Source organism: Bubalus bubalis, chromosome 2, assembly GCF_019923935.1.
Source record: "Bubalus bubalis isolate 160015118507 breed Murrah chromosome 2, NDDB_SH_1, whole genome shotgun sequence".
NCBI lineage: Eukaryota > Metazoa > Chordata > Mammalia > Artiodactyla > Bovidae > Bubalus > Bubalus bubalis.
Genome location: NC_059158.1, coordinates 183,188,836 through 183,205,992, shown reverse-complemented (window position 1 = coordinate 183,205,992; position 17,157 = coordinate 183,188,836). Strand labels below are relative to the sequence as shown.

General features: G+C 60.1%; 1 protein-coding gene across 7 annotated transcripts in view; it reads right to left on the bottom strand.

The window, feature by feature from the left end:
* Positions 1 to 12,891: 12,891 nt before the first annotated feature.
* The window catches only part of LOC102392906 (RAP1 GTPase activating protein), a 52,249-nt gene continuing 47,983 nt past the window's right edge, over positions 12,892 to 17,157 (bottom strand). For 4 of the 7 annotated variants that reach the window (XM_044938146.2, XM_044938147.2, XM_006048543.4 and 1 more), the window contains 5 exons: positions 15,707 to 15,830; positions 14,365 to 14,467; positions 13,878 to 13,981; positions 13,557 to 13,598; positions 12,892 to 13,164 (listed from right to left, as the gene is read on the bottom strand). In XM_044938146.2, coding sequence (XP_044794081.1) covers positions 13,590 to 13,598; positions 13,878 to 13,981; positions 14,365 to 14,467; positions 15,707 to 15,830 — 340 coding nt within the window. In that variant the 3' untranslated portion in view covers positions 12,892 to 13,164; positions 13,557 to 13,589. Of the gene's footprint in view, positions 13,165 to 13,556; positions 13,599 to 13,877; positions 14,013 to 14,364; positions 14,468 to 15,706; positions 15,831 to 17,157 lie in introns of all 7 variants that reach the window. The other 3 variants (XR_326675.4, XR_003107349.3, XR_326673.4) reach the window with 1 other exon arrangement.

Genomic DNA, 17,157 nt, shown 5'->3' with positions numbered 1-17,157 from the left:
CCCACCGTTGAGCCCTTTCCTCCACAGTAAGGAAGGGGTGTGGGAGGTCTGGGTTGTCTTGTCTCAGCTTCACGTGTGCTCAGGGCACCTCCCACTCATGTGCTCCCCAGATGTCACTGATTATCCTCAGTGTTTTAAAACACTGGGAACTTGCACAAAAGATTTGGAGTTCTGGTTTGGTTGAAAAATTGGAAGGTCTGCTCGCCTTGCCCCACATTTATGCAGGGCAGTGGTCAGTCAGAGCTGAGAGACGGCCGCCCGTCATGGGTGTAGCTCTCCTGCCTGCCACACTCCCCAGCATTCCCGTCTGTCCTCCTACAGGAAGCCCCTGTGGACTGGTGTTCCCTGTTTGGCCATGGTGGAAACTGGGCGTGTGGCCTCTGCCTTATTCTGGGCCACACCTGGGAGACGACAGTGAACGGGCTTCCTGTCCTCAGGAAGCTCGTGTCTCATGGAAGAGAATGCCAGAGGGAATCCCAGCGCGATGGGGACGCAAGGAACCATGGGGGCAGAGTTGTTGTTGTTCAGTCGCTCAGTGGTGTCCGAGTCTTTGCGACCCCATGGACTGCAGCAAGCCAGGCCTCCCTGTCCATCACCAACTCCCGGAGTCCACCCAAACTCATGTGCAGCCAGTCGGTGATGCCATTCAGCCATCCCACCCTCTGCAGCACTCTTTTCCTTTGCCTTCGGTCTTTCCCAGCATCAGGGTCTTTTCCAATGAGTCTTTAACACTGTCTTCTGTTAAAGAGAAATCCAGAATTTAACACAATGAGTTCATTTCTATCTCAAACATCTGGTGGTGTTTGAGATAGAAACAGCCCCAACAGCCCCAAAGCTGCTGTTTGCATCAGGTGGCCAAAGTATTGGCGCTTCAGTATCAGTCCTTCCAGTGAGTATCCAGGGTTGATTTCCTTTAGGACTGACTGGTTGGATCTCCTTGCTATCCAAGGGACCCTAGAGAGTCTTCTCCAGGACTTCTCCATTGAGGGCATAGAGAGGGCACCTCACCAGCTGGGGCACGGGTGGGATGGGCACAGAGACAGGGCAATGAATGAGCTGGGGCTGGACTAGGAGAGGACTGAGGCGGGGCTTGAGGCCACAGAGCAGAGTTAGAGGGGACCCTGCAGGGAGACATGAGTGGCGGAGCCTACGATACCATCCCAAGAAGCTGGGAGGCGACCTTGGAGACCCTGGAGAGCCATGGAAGTTTCTGGAACCAGACGTGCGCATCGCTTTCAAAAGACCATCTTGGCTGCCAGCTTTGAGGGCAGCTTTGAGAAGAGCTAGAGGCTGAGAGGCCAGCAAGAAGTCTGCTACAGGAGGCCAGGCAGGGGACGCTGGGGTCATGGAGACAGGCAGGAAGAAACAGGCCCCAGATCTGCGCCTGTGGGTCTCAGTCCTGCTTATGAAGAAGGAAACTGGACCCGCGTGTGAGTGGGTGGGTGGTCAGCAGACTGACTGCGCTGAGAGGGAAGGCAGGAGGGAGCAGGAGGCCCATAATGCACCACACACCCTACTAAGCACCTGAGACGTGCCGTGAAGTTGCTGCCCTTGGGGAGGTGGTAGGGGGGCGTATACTGGACACATCCACATAGCCCACCGCCATCCCGTGACCCGGGCACTGTCATCCCCATTTTACAGATGAGAAAGTTGAGGCTTGGCAGGGCACAGTGACCTGTTCCACGTTTCTTAAGTGACAGCTGCAAGTTGAACCCTTGACCCCCGAGTCCACCTCCCCCAACCCCCTCCGAGGCCCTCATCTCCCCAAGGAAAACAACCCAGACCCCTTCAGCCGCAGAAGCCCTTCAATGGGGCGGTGAGAGCCCCAAACCAGCAGCATTTATAATTAGCCCTGGTGGCTTACCCCCAAGACCTCCCACCAAGATCTAGCCCCAGCTGATCCAGGGGTGGGGTGAAGGGATTAAGTTCTCAGAAGAGGATTTGGGCTCCTGTGTGGCTTCCCAGGGCCTCCTTGTGATGCTGCCTTGATCATGGCGCCAGGCTCCTTTCTGACTCCTCAGTCATCTGCCCCCAACCTCAGGATGGGGGGCACACATGTGACCCACCAGCCCGGTAAGGGCAGGCCAGGCCAACCGGCCAGTACCACATCTCCCTCCCTGCCCATGAGAACCAAGGCTTAGAGTCACTGAGGCGGTGGATACACCACTGCCAGCGAAGCCCAGACCTTTCCACAGGGCTCCCTGCGTGCCCGGGGCCCTTCCGAGTGCCTCACAGGGAGCCTAACCCATTTACCCTCCCAACCACTCTCAGAGGGCAGGGACCGCTGCTGTCTCTGGTTTACGGATGAAGAGACGGATGCAGAGAGAAATCTGATAACCTGTGAAGTCCCACAACTAACAGGATATGGAGGAGGATATAAAGGCAAAATTGGGCTTCCCTGCTGGCTCAGACGGTAAAGCGTCTGCCTGCAATGCAGGAGACCTGGGTTCTCCAGGAGGTTAAGAAGATCCCCTGGAGGAGGAAACGGCCACCCACTCCAGTACTCTTGCCTGGAAAATCCCATGGATGGAGGAGCCTGGTGGGTTACAGTCCATGGGGTCGCGAAGAGTCGGACACAACTGAGCGACTTCACTTTCACTTTTCACTTTCATGCATTGGAGAAGGAAATGGCAACCTACACCAGTGTTCTTGCCTGGAGAATCCCAGGGATGGTGGAGCATGGTGGGCTGCCGTCTATGGGGTCACACAGAGTTGGACACGACTGAAGCAACTTAGCAGCAGCAGCAACTGGCTCAGACGGTAAAGCGTCTGCCTGCAATGCAGGATACCTGAGTTCGATCCCTGGGTTGAGAAGATCCCCTGGAGAAGGAAACGGCCACCCACTCCAGTGCTCTTGCCTGGAAAACCCCAGGGGCAGAGGAGCCTGGTAGGCTACAGTCCATGGGGTCGCAAAGAGTCGGATGCAACTGAGTGACTTCACTATAAAGGCAGACGGTGCGGCTGCAGGGTGTGAGATTTAACCACGCACCGGGCAGGGTGAGGGGCAAAAACGAGGATCAGGATTGTAACCCTGCAAAGATTCAAGGGAGTGGGCTGCCGGCGTCAGTCAGGAGATCCTGACCCCCTGGGCCTGTGCCCTTGTCCTGGTGGGAAGCGCCCGGTAGCCTTGGGCAGAACCCGGGCCTCCCCCTGCCCGTGCCAGGGCAGGTGGCCCCAGGCTCTCCGAGGTCAGCCTGGGCTTGACCACTGGCTGAAGGGCTTTGTCATCAGACCTCCTGCCACTCAGGTGACCTGGTTGGGGAACAGTGGCAGCTAAGAGGCCATGTCCTGATGACACAGTACTGGGCTGGGATGAGAAAGAGGGCTCTGGGGCAGGGTGTGGACAGGTTTTTGGTTTTGTTTTTTCCTGTTTATTTATCTGGCTGCCCCGGGCCTTCGCTGCAGCATGCGGAATCTTCAGCTGCCGCACGTGGAATCCAGCTCCCCAGCCAGGAATTGAGCGCGGGCCCCTCGCACTTGGTAGCGTGGAGTCTTAGCCGCTGGACCACCAGGGAAGTCCCTGGACAGGTTGGAAGTGTGATCATTCCCTCTTCTCCCAGGGTCCTTGCAGGGTCAAGGCCTGAGTAGCTGCTTCCTGTTCTCAAGGCATGAGGGTACTGTGCCCACACTCGGGGCAAGAGTCAGCGCTGGAGGGGTCTTTGGCCCTGAGCCCTCCACTCCTGAGGGACCATCCCCAGACAAACTCAGGGCTGGAGTCGGCTTCTGCACCAGAGGGGAAGGTAACCAAGAGAGGGTCAGGCACCAGGTTGAAGTCACAGAGTAAAATGGGCAGAGGACCCCAGCTAAGGGGCAAACCCCCGGCAAAGAGTCCTCACCGTGCCCTGACCCCTGGGCACTGCGGATGCCAGGGAGAGAGGAGGACTCACAGGGGCCCAGTGCCTTCCTCAGCCTGGCATTTCAGTACCCCCTCCTCCCTGACCATCTCTTCCCGCTCTCTTAGGTAGGGCACTGGCATTGACTCTCCTTTTCAGTTCAGTCGCTCAGTCGTGTCCGACTCTTTGTGACCCCATGGACTGCGGCACACCAGGCCTCCCTGTCCATCACCAAATCCCGGAGCTCACTCAGACTCACGTCCATTGAGTCGGTGATGCCATCCAACCATCTCATCCTCTGTCGTCCCCTTCTCCTCCTGCCCTCAATCTTTCCCAGCATCAGGGTCTTTTCTAATGAGTCAGCTCTTAAACGAAGGTCCAGAGAGTGACTGGGGGCCCTGCTATGGCTGGTAGTCAGTGAAGACCAGAAGAGGCTGGGCTGTGACCGAGTTGGTAAGGTGATAGCTTTGCAAGGAGCTGGAGGAAAGATTATTCCAAGTAGGGCAAAGCAAGTGCAAGGACCCAGGGACAGGAATAAGCTTAATATGCTTGAGCGACAGACATAACCAAAGTGGCTGGAGCCCAGAGAAGGGGGAGACAGTAGGTGGGTTAAGGTGGGAGGGGCGGACGGAACTGTGTCCCACGGGGAACAACAGGAAGTGCCTGCATCTTCTGTCTCAGTGGAGGGTCAGACGCAGCGAGTGACCCGATCCAGCTCATGCTTTGGAAAGATCGCTCCGGCTGCCAGGCAGCGACCGGGAATGCCAGGAGCTGACGCCGGAGGGCAGTCCGGAGGCCTTTCCGTTGCTGCGGGTGGAGGTGGTGGTGGCTTGGACCAGCTGAGGATGGTGGTGGCGGGAAGGAGCTGGATCCCAGACACGTTCGGGAATTGAAGCCAGCTGGGCTTGCTTATGGACCGAACCCTGGGGGGGCAGGGGAAACAGTGGAATCAGGGATGCGCCTGGAGTTTGGCATCTGAGCACCTAGGTGAAATGTCATCTGTGGATATGGTGGAGCAGATCTGGGGAGGAAATAGTTTGTTTGGATCACGTTAGCTTGGAGATCAGAGAAGGCAATGGCACCCCACTCCAGTACTCTTGCTTGGAAAATCCCAGGGATGGAGGAGCCTGGTAGGCTGTAGTCCATGGGGTCGCTAAGAGTTGGACACGACTGAGTGACTTCCCTTTCACTTTTCAGTTTTATGCATTGGAGAAGGAAATGGCAACCCACTCCAGTGTTCTTGCCTGGAGAATCCCAGGGACAAGGGAGCCTGGTGGGCTGCTGTCTATGGGGTCGCACAGAGTTGGACACGACTGAAGCGACTTAGCAGCAGCAGCAGCAGCAGCTTGGAGATGCCCATTGGACTTTAGACACGCTGGTAGGAAGTCGGAAAAATTCTGGAGTTCAGGCAAGGAGCCCAGGAGCTGGAGACAGAAGGACAAGGACCACTATGGTGCTTGAAGCAATGTGGCAGGAAGACGGGGGAACGTGCCCAAGGTCATGGGGAGCCAGTGGCCGGGATTGGAGCTGCAATCTGTCAGACTCCACAACCCATGGGAGCTCTTTCCACTCCATCAGGCAGTCACCACTGGGAACAGAGGCCTAGGGGTATAGGGGGATGGGCTTCAAGATTCAGTGGGGGCAAGAAGAAGCCCCTGGAAATGAATTTGAGAACAACTGAGATCCTTCCAGCCTGGGCTGCCCACCCCACCACCACAGCCTTGTGGAGCTCTTGCTGAGCATGGAGTCCTGACCTCTGCCCATCGTACAGATGGAGAAACAGGTCCAGAGGAAAACAGGACTGAATGCTAGGTCTTCTGCCTGCCAACCCTGGCGTCTCCACCCACCGTTAAGGAGGGTTCCTGTCTGAATCAACTCAATGGTTGAGTTGGAACCACCCAAAAATGATAATCTTGAATTGGGTGGATGTTTCTCTTGAGCCCACAGGGGGACCTGGTGCCTAGGGCCTTCCGTCCTGGGCTCCCCCCAAGGCTGTGTCTCTACCCTGCCCTACCCAGGTCTGCATCTACGCAGTCCAGCCACCTCCGGCCTTCAGGATCCCTCCAGTCCCTGGCAGGGCAGCCTCAAGTCTCGTGGGGCATGGCTCCTGCCCCATGGCCAGGATCAAGGGCCCCCCTGGCCCCCGCCCAGACCACCCAGCGCCAGGGCCTGGCGGAGCCCAGCAGGGCCGGTGGGCAGTCTTCCCAGGCCAGCCCGTCGCGGTCTGGCTCCGCCCGAGAGGGGCTGCGGCCTGGGAACCACTAGCTGTCTCCTTGGGGAAGCAGCTGGGATTTCCAGAACAAACAGGGAAACCGCAGGCCCGCGCCACGCCCGAGGAGGGGAGCTGCCTCTGGCCTCATCTGCAAACACCAGTGGGAAGGAGCATGTGGACAGGGAAGGCTGGGGGGTGGGGCTCGAAGTCCCTGGGAGTGGGGCGGGTTGTGGGGGGTTGCTTGGCTGAGCTGGGGTGGGGTGTCTCCTGGGCCTCAGGCAGGGACCCAAGCCTTGGAATCAGACCGACCCAGGTTCCTATCTGGACTCGGCCGGTGAATTCGCTGCTCTGTGCCTCAGTTTCCCCTTCTGCAACAACGGCCGAGGCGGCCCTTGCCTCCCGAAGCCGTGGTGATGTGACCTGGAGTTGGCTCCATGCAAAGTGCCCAGGCTCAGCGCCTCAGGCACGGTAGGCCTGGAAGGACTTCAGTCCCTGAACCATCTGGTTCACCGGGAGCCAGAACAATCCTGGGGGATTCCTGGGCCTGGCAGGGCAGGCTGGGACAACCTCGCTGATTCAGAGCTGTGGGGAGCGGGGGGAACGGGGGGACCGGGGGAGCAGCTGACTCCACTGAAAGCCGCAATTAGAGCTCAATTTACAGGGACGCTGTTAGTTCTTCCCAGGCCCGAAGTGATTACAGGCTCTGAGCTAACCCGTTACTGACGGGGTGACACGCAAAGGGGCCCCTCTGGGCCAAGGTGGGGTGTCCAGCCCCTCCCCCTCGCTGTATGACTGGGGAAACCGAGGCCCGAGCAGGTGGGACCAGCTCCAGGTCACACCGCAGGCTGGGGTGGGGGGGCCAGGCCTCCCTGTCGGCCAATGGCTGATTCAAGCTCCATCCCCAACTCTCACTTCTCTCCGAAGGATGGATACCTTGCCAATCTAGAAGCCATAGGCAGCTTGTGGGAGCAGACCTTCCTTGAAAAGGAGGGATGGGGGCCAAGAGGGCTGAAGCCCCAAGAGGAGGGGCCTGTCGTGATGGCTCAGTGAGGCTCGAGTCCTGGGCCCTGGACTTTGGGGCCACCCACTCCCGGCCCAGCCCACAGGGGCCTCAAAATGCTACTGATAATCACAACAGTAATCACGGCAGATCCCCCTTCTAAAGCTCTCACCGAGGGCTGGCCTCATCTCACACCTTCACCGCGGCCTAGGGGTGAGCTGCTAGCCTTATCCATTGTAGAGATGGGGAAACTGAGGTCCCAGCTGGTCAGTGACTGGCCCAAGCTCACACGGGGAGCCAGCGGTAGGGCCGCTGGGACACGTATGTTCCGCCAGGCTGGGAGAGATGCCACAGTCCTTTCTCCCTGGGCACAGAGCCATGCCGTCCTAGTGAATGGTAACAGTGAGGGGGCAATTAGCAAGTGAGAAAATCAATGAATGAATGAGCCAAAAGGCTGTTGAAGGGACTCTGCTGTGGGGGAGGTGCGGCAGAGCCACAGGCCTCTTCTTAGTTGCCCCCTCCAGGAAGACCCCTGCGCTTAGTGGGCTAAAGGAAAAGGCCCGAATCTTACCTCCCCAGAAACAAGTGTCCTCAAGTTTCTTGGTCCCAGGAATCCCCAGACTTGTTCAAATGCCCCTCTAAGGAGCCCTGAGCAGCCAGCCACCTCTTTGGCCTGCCCTCTGCTTTAGTCCCAACCAGTCCCCAGGGCCAGAGGTCACCCTCCCCTAGTTCCCACGCCTGACCTGTACCCTTGCCCAGGCTGGACTCTGAGTTGGGGTTGGGGTCTGCGGTGAGAGCGGGCTAGGCAAATAGCTGGCATCACCTCTCCATGCCTTCTCCCCACTTCCTCCTCCTCTGCAGCTCACTCTGGGGGTCCCCTGGTGGGGGGCAGTACACCGTCCCGTGGGATCCAAGCAGCTTGGGAGGTGAGTGTTGGAGCCTCTGCTGGCCAGGCACCCTCCCACTCCCGTGGGCATGGGCTGGGAGAATTCTCCTCTCATTTGACAAATATTGATGAAGCCCCTACTATGTGCCAGGCCCTGGGTGAGGCTCAGGGGCTCAGGAGAGACCCTCCTTCTGATGTCCGTCCTGAAGAGGTAGCTGGCTTCTGTGCGGCCGGTGAGCTCCACCCACCAAGCTCCCGAGGACTGCCCCCGCCCCTTCACCGGAAGACTGAAAGCTGCCTGCGGCCAGGAGTCGTGCCTCCGGCATCAGACCCGGATGTCCCCAGGGTATAGCTACCTCATCCTCGCCAGGCAGGGGCTCCCTCAGTCTCTAAAACCTGCCCTTGCTAAAAAAATTTCCCTCTCACTCTTAAAGCCTCCCTGGAGAGGGCTGCCAGATAAAATATAGGATGCCCAGTCAAACTCGAATTTCAGATAAACAAGGGAGGATTTTTAGTCTGTGTCCCAAACATTTCATGAGGTATACTTAAACTAAAAAATCCTCCCTTGTTTATCTGAAATGCAACTTTACCTGGGCTCCGTGGGTTTCTACTTGCTAAATCTGGCAACCTTACCCCCAGAGTTCATTCCTTCTGCTCGTGCCCGGCCAGGCCGGGCCGGATGGCCCAGGTCATGCCTGGACATGGCCCCTGCCTGCCCGGTGACAGGTCCTGTTGGCTCCCGGGACAGCTGTCCTTCCCTCGGCGGGCCCCACCTGCAGCCCCAGCTCCCAAGGGGACACCTGCCCCCTACCTGGCACGCACAGTCCAGCCGACAGGCTGTCAGGAAGGCGCCAGTGCCTCTTAAGAGCATGAGGGACCCAGGCAGAGGGGAACAGAGTCATCGCTGCAGAGACTCCAGCATCAGAGACAGAGAGGCAGAGACCCAGAGAGGCAGGGGCAGGGTGAGGGAGCAGAAGGAGACCGTGAAGACAGCTAAGACAGAGACCGACAGCGAGCTTCCGGTCCAGGCAGCCCAGTGCAGAGGGTGGAGGTCTGGAGAGCCCACCAGGGTTCCCTCAGAGTGGCTCAGGGCAGAGGCCCCATTTGGGGCCAGGGCTCTGGGCCCTGGATGGGCCGGCTTTGGGACGCAGCCTGGGGTCTCCGGCGCCGGCTATCAGGGGTGGGGGTCCTCCGGGCCCCTCTGCCCTCTCTCCCCTCGCCCTGCCTCCCAGGGGCCAAACACAGGGACATTCACAGCTTCCCAGAAGGGCCTATTGGGCAGCCAGAGTGGCGTTTAAAATTAGCCTCGCTAACCAGATCTGGTTATTTCAGGAGGCTCCGTCCCTGGCTGTCCCCTCGGCAGGGCGGGACCTCCACATTCCAGGGTCCCTGGTTAAGTACCCCCTGTGGCCTGAACAGCAGAGAAAGTCCAGGTCGCAGTCCCCTGGCGCTGGGCGGGCCTGGGCCTGTGGCCGGCTCTTTGGCAAAGCTGCCCCAGGGTGAGCCATGGGCGTCCAAGGACACCCCAGTGGCTGGGAGATGGGGGGAAGACCCCTCCTATTGGGCACGGGGTCCAGGCCAGGTCCCTTAGAGGCTGCGAGAGCCTCTTCACAGCGACAGGTAGGGCTCTGCCCGCATTTTACAGGTGGGGAGACTGATGCCTGGGGAGACAGGTCCCCATTCTGAAGCAGGGGAGATGAGGCTGCCGGTTCAGCCGGGCACCCAAGTCCCTCTGCAGGGGCCTCTCACCTCCTGTGTCTGGAGCAACCTCTGCCAGGCGTTTGCAGCACCAGAGTCATTTCTAAGCCGAGTCCAGGGCTTCCCGGGGCCTGGCACCCCCCACCCAGGCCCTAATTCCAGTCTCGGGTCTGTGTCCCAGCTCGCCCTGCCCACCTCCGAACCCAGGGCGAGCACAGAGCTGGCGCGAGCACAAGAGAAACAGGACTGGACGCTTTGATCACAGAGGCTGGTTTGGTCCTTGGCCTCCCCCAGCCCCACCCTGGAGCCTGGAAGGGTGGGGTGGGGTGGGGGCCCCGGCTGAAACCCAGCCCAGAAGCCGGTCGTTTCCACTGATGGGGGCGCGGGCACAACTGGGCAGGCCGAGGGGGCCAAAGTGGGTGCTGCTCGCCCAGCTGGGCCCCAGCTTCTGGGCTAGGTCGGCAGCGGGCCAGAGCGGAGGTGGGCACCCAGTAAAGGGACCCAATGGGATACACCCAGTTCTTTTCTGAAAGGATCATCAAGCCCAGGGAAGCCCTGGAGGCTGGGGCTCAGGGATGCAATTGATCATCGTACATTCCTGACACCGGTCCTGGGCCAGCCACCTCATCACCCATGCAGAGAGCTGGCCCCACGGCCTGCGACATGGGTTGTGGAGATGTCCTCATTCGTGGCTAAGTGCAACCCCCCCCACAACGCACACACTGTTTTTTTGAGCCCACCTCATGCTGGGGCTGCACCAAGAACTTTGTGAGGCATCACGTCATTGAATCCTCCCACCCGGGTACTAAAGGCAGGGCTATTAGCATTCCCAATGAACAAATGAGGACCCTGAGGTCCATGTGCCCAATCTTAGCGAGCTTATAGGAGGTAAATAAACTCAGAGCTAAGCTCTTGATCTTGGGGCTGGACTGTGGCTACTGGCCCTTGTTGGAATGGGAGGAGGCAGGGCCCGGGGGCCAGGGTGGGGGGCGCAGGTTAGAGAAAAGGGGTTAGGCAGAGGAGGGGAGTGGGGGATAGTTAGCCGGGACCCATTGAGTCTAGGGAGGCCCAGGGCCAAACCCGGGTGGATGGGGCTGGGGAGTGAGTCACCACCTGTGGGGGGACCCCAGACATCCAAGGGTCACAGCAGGGCCCAGTCAGGAAGGCCCTAGGCTGCCTCCAGCATCGTCCCGGGGGCTGGTGGTGGGGAGGGCGTGAGGCCAAGGCATCGTGAGCCCCCCAGGGACCCACCTCCAAGCCCCAAATCCCCCAACCTGCCCTTCTTCCGACGCGCCTACCTCAGAGGAGAACCCCCCTCATACCCCCTTCACCAACACTCAGGCCAGACCCCTGAGCACCTCCCAGCTCCTCCTTCAGCCACTTCCTCCAGACGCTCAAGTCTCCCAGCACCTTCCAGACCTGCCCACTGTCCCGGGCAGGCTCCATGTCTTGGCACCTCGGCAAAGGGCTCCTGGACCGACGCTGCCCGCTGGCCCCCGCCAGCCAGGGCCTGCTCCCGGTGTCCCATCCTGCATGGCTTCCCCACTGATCCCGGCCGGCTTAAGGCCTTAGTCCCTGGGTCCAGCATCCAAGGCCATGCGGCCTGTGGCCGGATCCCTGCCCTCTCCCTGCCCCCTCCACCATCACCATCCCCTCCGCTTCTCGGCTGCAAGCAGCACTCTCTGGCCTCTCCCTTTGCACCTGTGGCTTCCTCCCCAAGGACACTATGCTAAGCCTTTCCGGGGGTGCTAGGAACCACGGCGTCTTCCCCATTCCCCCTTCAGTCAGGCTGCACCCCGGGGCTCCTCCCACGTCTCCCCCCCCCACCCACCCCCAGGCCCTCATCCCCGCTTATCACCTGGTGAGCTCCTTCCCGCAGCCGGACAGGTTCAGCGCCGGCTGCCCGCCCCCATCAGTGCAGGTAAGCGATCCCTTGGCGCCCCCTGGTGGCCACACAGGGAACACACGAGAACTTCACCCACAGGGTGCCCGACGCTGTCCTGGGTGTTCCACGTGCACCCGTCAAGGAATCCTCAGGACGGACCCCTGGGAGAAGGACTACCACTCCTGTGTTACAGAAGTGGAAACAGGCTCAGAGAAGCTTCTAAGTTTCTCAGCACCACCAGCTAGAGGCAGGACTCCAATTGGTGGGCATGAGTTTGAGCAAGCTTCGGGAGCTGGTGATGGACAGGGAGGCCTGGTGTGCTGACGTCCACGGGGTCGCAAAGAGGCGGACACGACTGAGCGACTGAACTGAACGGAACTGACTTCAAAGCCATGTTCTCCCTGCTGGGGAGAGGGAACAAAGTGGGAAAAGGGCAGAGCGATGGGAGGAAAGCTGGTGGTCAAAGAGCTCATCACTTGGCCTTGGAGGTGTCTACAGACCCAGGAGCTCTGATTGGGTGGGGATGGCGGGGTGGAGAGGTTGGGGTGGGATGGGGGTGTGAACAGGCTCCTTGGTCTTGACCACAGCACCACTAAGATCTGTCTGGGCTTGATCTGAGGCGGGGGGAGAGGGTCATATGAAGCCAGGTCCAACTCAGGGTACAATAGCGATAAATAGAATTTATTTTGTACAACTGTTACCGACACACACACGCGGCCACGGGGGCTTCTGAAATGGGTGTTGGGGCCGGAAGGCTGCCCCTTGGCGTGGTGCCTAAAAAGTGTGGACAGACACACACGAGGATGTGGACTCACAGCAGCTGTGCCTGCCTGCCCGCTCCGTGCGGGGTGGGGGTGGTGCAAAGGTGAGCCAGCTGAGACCCCTCGGCCTGGAGTGCCAGGAGCAGGAGATGCCGGGGGTCGAGCCGGGGGATGGCGGAAGAGCCAGGTAGGTCCCCCGACGCCCACAAGGGGGTCACTCGTCTGTCATGTAGAGGCAGTGGGCAGGGCCTTGGCAGGTCTAGGAGGTGCCGTGGCCCACAGCCAGCCCCCTGCCCCTCAGCCGACCTGGGGCCCCAGGAACCCCAAGAAGCGGGAGAGGGTGACAGGAGGCCCCCGGGATCCTCCACTCTGGGGCAGGTGCGCGGAATCCCACTCTTCAGCGACCTCTGAAATGACCTCGTCCATTTGGGGCAGAGGCACTCAGAGAGGGAGCGTGATGGGCCTAGAGTCGCAGAGCGGATCCCGAACCACAAGCTAGGACTCAGGACCCCAGCGCAGGGCTCCTCCTACCCAGTGCCTCCATGGCAGGCTCTGTGTGCACTGAGATGCCTCAGTTCTCCTTTCCAGCTCACTCCCTCGAATCCAGAGGGGCACCCAGGGGTGATGGATGAGCCAGGCCTGGAGTCCCGTTCCAACTGACCTCTCCCTGCCCCAGCCAGCCCCCCAGCCCAGGGGGTGGGGACGGTGCCAGCAGCTTCCCCGCTCCCAGGGCTGGCTGGCTCCGCCCTGCAGAGACAGCCCGGACGTGGGCCAGGAGGAGGGCTGGGCAGGCGAGGGGCGGCCCCCAGGCTGGTGCTGGCCTCGGGGCAGAGGTCCCGTCCGCCCGGATCTGCCAGAGCATCCTCGCCTCGTGCTTCCGCACCCTCATCTGCAGGGTAAAGGGAGACAGACGCGCCATGAGACGGGGAGCCGGATGTGGACGGGTCATGCCCTTGGGACTGCAGGCTCTGAGTCTTTCTACCCCACGGGGAACCCCCGAGACCCCTCCCTCCCAACGATTCCCAAATCCCTTTCAGGCTCTCATCAAATTCTCCCAGTAACTCATGAGCAGAGGTGAGGCAGAATTTATTGGCCCCACTGTGCAGATAAAGAAACTGAGGCCCAGGGTCACCTAGCAAACTGAGTGGTAGAAGATTCAAACCTAGACACATAACTCTCACCCCGCAGAGGTAATGGAGAAGGAGAGAAGCCGGCCCAGCCCTGCCTTCCCCTGCCCTTTCCCTCCTCCCAACCAAACAGGAGCTAAAGGCTGGGACTGACCTGCTCAGGGTCACCTTCAGAGTGACGGCGTGGCTAACAGCCCTGCGGTCAGAACAGCGGCAATACAGGCGCCAGGACAGGGGGTGGGAGACGGGTGAGCAGAAGTCAGCGGGAGCGCCCAGGCTGGACAAGCCCAACCCCTCCAGGCTTGGGGGGAGGGGGGCCCACGTCTTGGTCCAGCGCCATCCCTGGGGACCCCTGGCTGCCTGAGGCCTCTCCCCAACAGCCAATCCCCCTTCCGGGGGCAAGGGTGCCCCCCACAGGGCCAGCATCCAGGCCATCCGTCCCAGCCCCACCCAGGCCCCTGGCAGCTGTGCGTACCAGCTGGGGCGTGTGCTGTTCAGATGCTTCCAGCTGGATCTTGATCTCGGGACAAGCAGGGTCCCCCAACTTGCTGGCGTCGGGATGGGGTGACCGAGAGGGGCCTGGGGAAGGAGGCAGGAGGGAGCCACCTCACTGGCCGCGGGGAGGCACCAGGGAGACGGGGGCATGGATGGGCGGTAGGCACCAGTGTCCCCCAACCCCAGCAAGCCCCTCCCTCGGGGACTCCCACCCTTAACTCCCATATTTACCCCCTTTAAAGCCCCATCAACTTTCAAGGCCCTTCTAGAAGCCACCAGTCCTCCAAGCCACCAACTACCATAATAGGCAGGATAAGGACCAGCCCACGGAGCCCACGTCAGTGGCAGGCCCATTACACACCCACCACCTGGGACCTGAAAATGGGTCTTGGCCCTCGGTGCCCAGCCCTGGCCGCCGCCCATCACAGGGGTGGGCGTGCCCATGGTGGGGCTGGCCCTGCTGGTACCTGGGGAGCTGCCTCCACTCGTGGTACTGATGCTGTCTTCCAGCCACGTGCTGTAGATGAAGGAGTCCCGCTTGTGGGGCGTGCCCGAGGAGGAAACACTCTCCTGGGGATGGGAGAGAGAGAAGGAGGGAGGTTAAGTCCTTGCCCACGGCACTGGCTGGCTCCCCCCTCCCCTCCTCACCCCCTCCTCTGATCCACAACCCCCCACCCGACCCTGGCCCCTCTGCAAAGAGGGGGAGGGCTCAGCCATGTCTGCCCCAGGGGACCCCAGGAGGGCAGAGTGGGAACAGAAGCGGACACAGACACACACACACACACACTTCCACTCATCCGTGCATTCAAACACTGAGATTCTCGTAAGCTAAGCCACCGAGAGAATTCGAGTAGGGTCCTGGCCCTCCAAGAGCTCCAAGTTAAGAGGAGAGACACGCTGGGAAGAGACCAGCACAGTTCCAGATCCCAGGCTCCACAGGGTGGGGGCTTGGCGGTCTGCATGCTCAGCATCTGACACGGAGCCTGGCAGGGAACTGAGGTGTTGTCGAAAGAAGCGTGATGGAGCTTGCCAAGGACAGAGCCCAGGGTCCGTGAGAGTGTGCTGCTGCTGCTAAGTCGCTTCAGTCGTGTCTGACTCTGTGCAACCCCGTAGATGGCAGCCCACCAGCTTCCCCGTCTCTGGGATTCTCCAGGCAAGAAACACTGGAGTAGGTTGCCATTTCCTTCTCCAGTGCATGAAAGTGAAAGGGAAGTCGCTCAGTCGTGTCCGACTCTTAGCGACCCCATGGACTGGAGCCCACCAGGCTCCTCCGTCCATGGGATTTTCCAGGCAAGAGTACTGGAGTGGGGTGCCATTGCCTTCTCCAGTGAGAGTGTACAAGGGCCTCCTAACCTACCCTGGGACCGGAAAGTCAGGCTTTCTGGAGGAGGTGCTGTGAGGCTGAGCTGAGAAGGAGGAACAGAGCCAGTCAGACAAAGGGGGAAGGAGGGAGCAGGCAGTGTTCTAGACAGCGGAGACGGCATGTGCAAAGGCCCAGGGGTAGAGTAGTAAGCCTGACTGGTTTGGGGGACTGGCTAAAGGAGGAGGGCAGACTGGCCGAAGGGGTAAGAGACAGGGCTGGGGAGGGAGGGGCTAGACCTCACAGATTGGGCTGCGTGGGGAACTGGGGAGCCATGGGAGGCTTCAGAGTAAGAGAAGGTCAGTCCGCACTACTCCTCTGGGCTGGGTCTCCTGATCACAACTCAGCCACAGCCGGGCTCACGCTTCACCCCAGAGCATCATCTCCAGGGATCAAAGAGCACCCCTTTCACACTGCCGTGGGGCACCTCTCCTTCCTGGGCCTCTCACCAGGCCTGTGTCGTCCGCATCCACGCCCTCTGCTTCCTCCACGACGCTGGCGAAGCTGCTGGCACTGGACGAGGAGCGGGAGAAGTCCTTCAGCACTTCTGCTCTCTGGGCCACTGTCTCCGCTCTGCCATGGAACACGTCCCGTCAGCCAGCATCCGCGCTAGGCACCTCCTGAGCCGAGACCCCCAGTCCCTGCCCTCCCCGCCCAGGCAGGCCCAGCCTGCAGCCAGCCAAGCTCCTCCGTGGCACCTTATAGCTCCCAGGGCCCCTGAGCCTCCCCGATGCCACCGTCCTTCCTAACACAGAGATCCTGTCGGGTCCCAGTCCTGCTCCTCCCCACTGCCCCTGATGAAGCCCAACTCTCTTGGCTGTATGATCAATCGAAACTATTTATCTATACACCATCGGTTAATACTTACACCATCGGCACCGTCAGCGAGTGCAGACTGACTCTGGGCCAGGCACTGATCTAAGTGTGTTGACCCCAGTTATTTCATTGCTATCATTTTCAGACCCATGTCACAAATGACCAGACACCCAGACACAGAGAGGGTGGGTACCCAGCCCGAGGTGGGAGAGCAGGTGGGACCCAGGCCTTCCACCTCCACAGTCTCCTCCTTAACTCTCTCCCAGTTTCATTCCACGTCCAAGGGCTTTTCTCACCACAATCACCACCATATCACATTGATTATTCCAATGTCACCAATGTAGCCGGAGGAGCTCATGTAACACTGCACAGGATTTCCTGCCTTCTAGCCTCTGCTCAGAGAGAAATATCTACCCACTTGTTCCTTCCTCCCCCCTTTCTGGAGGAAAATCCACTGCGGGCCAATCTGTGTCTGCTGCCTGCGGTCCCACGCCTTCCCTCAAGTCCTAAAAAGTAAATTCACTTTTCAAACACCAGTGGGGGGGAGACACCTCCTCAAGGAGGCCCTCCCTGATTCCTCCTCATGGGGGTGGGCGGGGAACGACCCTCTCTGCTCGGCTCAGTCTCTTCCTGCCCCTGTCGCCTTTTCCTGCTTCCCTGTTCACCTGCCTTACTCTTCAGCCCAGGATGGGTCCTCCCCCCAGCCCTCTCACCCCCGGGGCTCAGCTGACAAGCAGCGAAGGGAGGGCGGCCTCCGGGCTGGCCTCTCTGCTCCCACTCCTGGACCTACTCTCACAAGGTGACCAGGGTCAGCTTGTGAAAGCATCACTCCTCTTAAAATCCTCCAAAGCCTCCTTGCTACACTTAGGATAAAATCCAAAGTTCTCAGGCTTGCCTGGGGGCTCCGTGGGAAAGATCTGCCTGCCGATGCAGAGAAGATACAGGTTTGATCCCTGATCTGGGAAGATCCCACGTGCTGTCGGGAAACTAAGCCCGAGCACCACGAGCCGCAACCACTGAGCCCGAGCACTCTAAACACTGAGCCAGCATGTCGGAAGTACTGAAGCCCTGATGGAACACTGAG